Genomic DNA, 4,472 nt, shown 5'->3' with positions numbered 1-4,472 from the left:
AGGCCTGAGCGCGCTCCTATTTCGAGAATTTTTTTGGGTACGCAAGGGGTTCGCTTTAGAACCTAAATTTCCCACGAAATTTGAAACGCAGCAAAACTTGGCGTGAATATCCATGTAGTAGACGATGGTCATTCCCTTTTTAAAGGGATGAGGGATGAGATTAGATAATAGAACATCAAGAATTATTAGAATATTAGGGAATCGTTGTAACTTCTAAATATAAAATAAGGAATTTAAGAATGAAAAACCTTTCTATTCTTTTAATTTTTCTAGTAAGTTTTATTTTATCTCATTAAGAGTGTCGCTTAACACTATTAAGAGTTTCGCTTAACACTATTAAGAGTGTCGCTTAACACTATTAAGACTGTCGCTTAACATTATTAAGACTGTCGCTTAACATTATTAAGAGTGTCGCTTAATACTATTAAGAGTGTCGCTTAACACTATTAAGAGTGTCGCCTAACACTATTAGGAGTGTCGCCTAACACTATTAGGAGTGTCGCCTAACACTATTAGGAGTGTCGCCTAACACTATTAGGAGTGTCGCCTAACACTATTAGGAGTGTCGCCTAACACTATTAGGAGTGTCGCCTAACACTGTTAAAAGTGTCGCCTAACACCGTTAAGAGTGTCGCCTAACACCGTTAAGAGTGTCGCCTAACACCGTTAAGAATTGTCGCCTACCACCGTTAAGAATTGTCGCCTAACACCTGTAAGAGTGTCGCCTAACACGTTTAGCAGTGTTTTATAATGGTACAATACCGCCTGATTACCAATTTCTTAGTTATTTTACTTAAAGGAAAAATATGTTCTTTCATGAATATCATCTTTAAATAAATGTTAAACAAATAATTTTTTACTCTAATATTCAAACATTAATGGAAATGAAAGACCTTATTTAAGAAACCAGTCATATTATAAATTTCCATGTTTAATTTCAAAGGGTGTTTTTAAAGTGTTACTTTACACTGAATTTACACCTTAAATTGGCCACAAAAACTCAAGGTTTTATAAAACTCTTTTTTGGGTGTTTTTACGGTGTAAAAAATAGAGTATTCTAAATTTACACCCTTTTAACACATTTTTAACACTTCGATTTCTTAGAGTGTGACCCTATAGTTTCCCACGGTCATGAATAACACTATGAATGTGTACGAGAGAAGTCAGCCTACACAATTAAAAAAAGCAATAAATCCCAAAATAAATTCCAATGATAACAATACAATAGCACTGGTCAACCACCTCCTAAAGCCCTTGCCTGAACGTGTTTACGGAATAGGTAATAAAATATTTCATCAGCCAGGTAGCAACTAGGCACTTAAATATAACATATTTAATTCCTTAAGAGGCCAAATTTCGAAACTTTTAAAGAAGAGACAGTAGAGCGGGATTTTATTCGTTACATACCGACGATCTAGTACAGTACTTCGAATGCAACGGCATTTTATTAGCCTGGAAACCCACCGATAATCCTTACGAAGAACATTTGAAACATTTCCCTAAGTGCAACTTTATCAGAGGTAGGCACACAAAAAACATCCCCTTTAGCTTTGATGAAACAGAGACGTACACCAAAAATATAAAAATCACGACCGAGGAAAAAACACCTGAAAAACTCCAAGAAAACAAGGAAGAAATTTATCATACCTTTAAAGTTAAAACTACAGATCTCGAAAGATTAGTCTTGGAACTTTACGTTAGAAAACAACTAAACGCTTTGTATATCAAAGAAAAACTTAATGACTTACGTAAGATTTAAAAATAATATTAAAATTTATCATCTTCCTTACGAAGACAGAAGAAATTACTATAGGTTAAATCAAATGCAATTTAAAATGAAAATTGAAAAAATATCCTTATTATTAGAACCTATACTTTTAAAGAAAATAAATAACTTTTTACTTTATATCATAGTCTTTATAAATTTATTCCTACAGAAGCATCCTTTGTTATAAGCTTACAAAACTATAAGCCTACACAATCAGTCAAATATTGACAGGTTGAGAAAAAAAGAGGAGAGTACGAAAACCCGGTCCACGCCTTAACAGTGGCCAGGCATCTTGTTTCCCATGCATATTTATGGAGTTACAGAAGATGTAAAATATTATTTTCGCTTTGGTCGGTGGCAAAGCAATTGATTCCAAAAAAAATGTTGTTACACACAGATGGTGCACAGAACTAGGCATTATCTTCTATAAGTTCCGAATTGAAGAGCTGAAGAAACTCACTATCGACCAAACATCAAAAGTAAACCGAATTTAAGAGTGGAATCTTGCGTTGAGAAAACATCAACTATCAGGCCTGCTGCCTCGAGATTTGTATGGCCCTGTAGCGCTTGTAGTAAGATACAACTGATTCCGTATATATCTTACATTTTTAAATTGTTTTTATAGCCTTCCCTAATGGCGTTAGCTTGTTATCGAATTTATTTTATTCCCTATTTTTGCCTACAGAGAAGTGGTTATGACCGAAAGGGACACTTTTTAGCACTCTACAAAAGCTAGAGGAATTTTATGATATCCACCTGTTAGGTAATCTCGGGATTGGGAGCGAAGATGTTTTTACATGAATTGTGCTAAAAGATCCTAAAATAGAATACCAAACAAAGCACATAGCCCCCCCTCGCCCCGACCATGCCCCTTCAAGAAAAAATATATCACAATTGAATTATTACTAGTTGAAAAGGCCCGTAAGACGTCATGAACGCGTTGAAATCATTCTAATTTAAGAGTGGAACCTTGCGTTGATAAAGCATCCATTGCCTGCGTGTTATAGCTTCTTCGAGCTTTGTATTGTCCTGTAGCGTTTGTAGTAAGATACAAATAAGAGTTGTACCCTCAACTGATTCTTATATATCTTATATTTTTTGAAATGTTTATATGGCCTTGCCCTATAGCGTTAGCTTGTTATCGAATTTATTCCCTATTTTTGCCTACAGCGAAGTAGTTATGTCCGAAAGGAACGTTTTTTTAGACTTCTACAAGAATTTTATCATTTTATGGTATATACATGTTAGGTAAGCACGGGATCGGAAGCTAAAATGTTTTTACTTGCATTGTACTAAAAGAGCCTTAAAAAGAATACCAAAGGCTAAACATAGTCGACCCCTCCCAAACCCCTTCGAGAAAAAATACATCACAATAGAACAAACACTAGTTGAAAAGGGCCGTAAGACGCCATGAACGCGTTGAAATCATTTTCAAAGGTAAGGACATAATCCTGCCTTTCACTATAGTAACCTCTTTAAGCTTTTAACAAGGACTTTCACTATTCGAGATGGTAAATACGGTTAAACCAAAGACCCTTGTACGGTAGATCAAAGAAATGCTGTTTTTCCGAATGTATCCATAAAGAAAGACATCTGAAAAATAGTCCAATAGCAAGGCGTCGGACCAATTCGCCCGCGAAAATTTTCTAGCCTTGTACGTGCTAAATACCTCGGAGTTACGTGTTTGATTTCGAACACGCCTTGACCCTAGTAAAAAGTATAAAACGACTGGGTTGACCCCCCAAAGGCACCATTTTCTCTGAACCATGAGCCACTACCACACCCAACAAGACGCTATGGACCTTTCTTCAACATGGTAAGAAAAAACCTTTTTTAAAAACTTAGCTTTTTAAGAGAAGACCTAAAAAATCTTTCTCTATAGCTACGTCCACGGTATCGACACGCCGTATTCCCCCTGTGAGTTTTCGGACTCGCAGGGAACATCCCGATCGGGGACCCCTGAGTCCGGGGCCAGAGTCCCACAACGCCCTCGCTGCGTTGTTGGGCCGCAGCGAAGGCTCAGCCCATCGCTTACCCCGTCACCACAGCCCAGCTCGGCTCCATCCAGCCCACCGCTCAGTCCGTCCCCACCACCAAACCCACCGAGAACTCCCTCGCCAGCGCCTTACATTCCTCTCCCGGCCATATACTATTCTTGGCAAGTAATGCCCCGGCCTGGAGAGGAAGATCTTAACATCAATGGGTACTTGTAAGTGATTCATTTAATTTATTCATTATAACATGAAATTATAATCTCTGTTTACTCATAGTCTCATATCCCAAATCACGGTGTACCTGGCGGTACTCGCCGAGGTCGTCGAGGATAATGAGTTCATGCACGACCTGTTGAACCAAGTTCGGCAGGTCGTGTACAACAACTGTACTTTTATTCCTCACGAGTGAGTTTTTACCCTTTTATTTTGTGATTTTATCTAAATTTAATTTTTTTAATTTTTAGCCTCCTGGCATTCAACTGTCGAGGGTTCCGGTGAGTTAATTTTTTATCAGTCGTTCAATACTTTATTAACCCTCTCTCTCTCACACAGGGTTATCCTGGAACTCTCCCAGTTGCACCTGTATCGCCGGGTACGGTTTCTGGAGGTCCCCGCGGGCCATGCACGAGTGTACGAAGGTCGAGATGACCAAATATTCAGTGGCTTTCGTGCACTCGTGCCGTGAACGAGAGGGTGGAGGGGGGGGGCAA

At 38.3% G+C, this 4,472-nt stretch overlaps 1 protein-coding gene across 1 annotated transcript; it reads left to right on the top strand.

Moving 5' to 3' along the window:
- Positions 1-3,355: 3,355 nt before the first annotated feature.
- Positions 3,356-3,981, top strand: LOC149663968 (uncharacterized). Its single transcript, XM_089841970.1, has 2 exons — positions 3,356-3,584; positions 3,651-3,981. The coding sequence occupies exons 1-2, from the start codon at positions 3,535-3,537 to the stop codon at positions 3,979-3,981; spliced, it is 381 nt and encodes a 126-aa protein (XP_089698096.1). The 5' UTR covers positions 3,356-3,534.
- Positions 3,982-4,472: the final 491 nt, after the last annotated feature.

The sequence above is a fragment of the Phalangium opilio genome, unplaced genomic scaffold, assembly GCF_054372755.1.
Source record: "Phalangium opilio isolate 3A_F unplaced genomic scaffold, DU_Popi_V2 ptg000061l_1, whole genome shotgun sequence".
Classification (NCBI taxonomy): Eukaryota; Metazoa; Arthropoda; class Arachnida; order Opiliones; family Phalangiidae; genus Phalangium; species Phalangium opilio.
Note: the sequence above shows the minus strand (reverse complement) of the source record. Positions and strands in the feature narration are given on the sequence as shown.

Coding starts and splice junctions, on each gene's coding strand:
- LOC149663968 (XM_089841970.1), top strand. CDS start 3,535: ATGAGCCACTACCACACCCAACAAGACGCTATGGACCTTTCTTCAACA. Junction 3,585..3,650: donor ATGGACCTTTCTTCAACATG/GTAAGAAAAAAC, acceptor CTTTCTCTATAG/CTACGTCCACGGTATCGACA.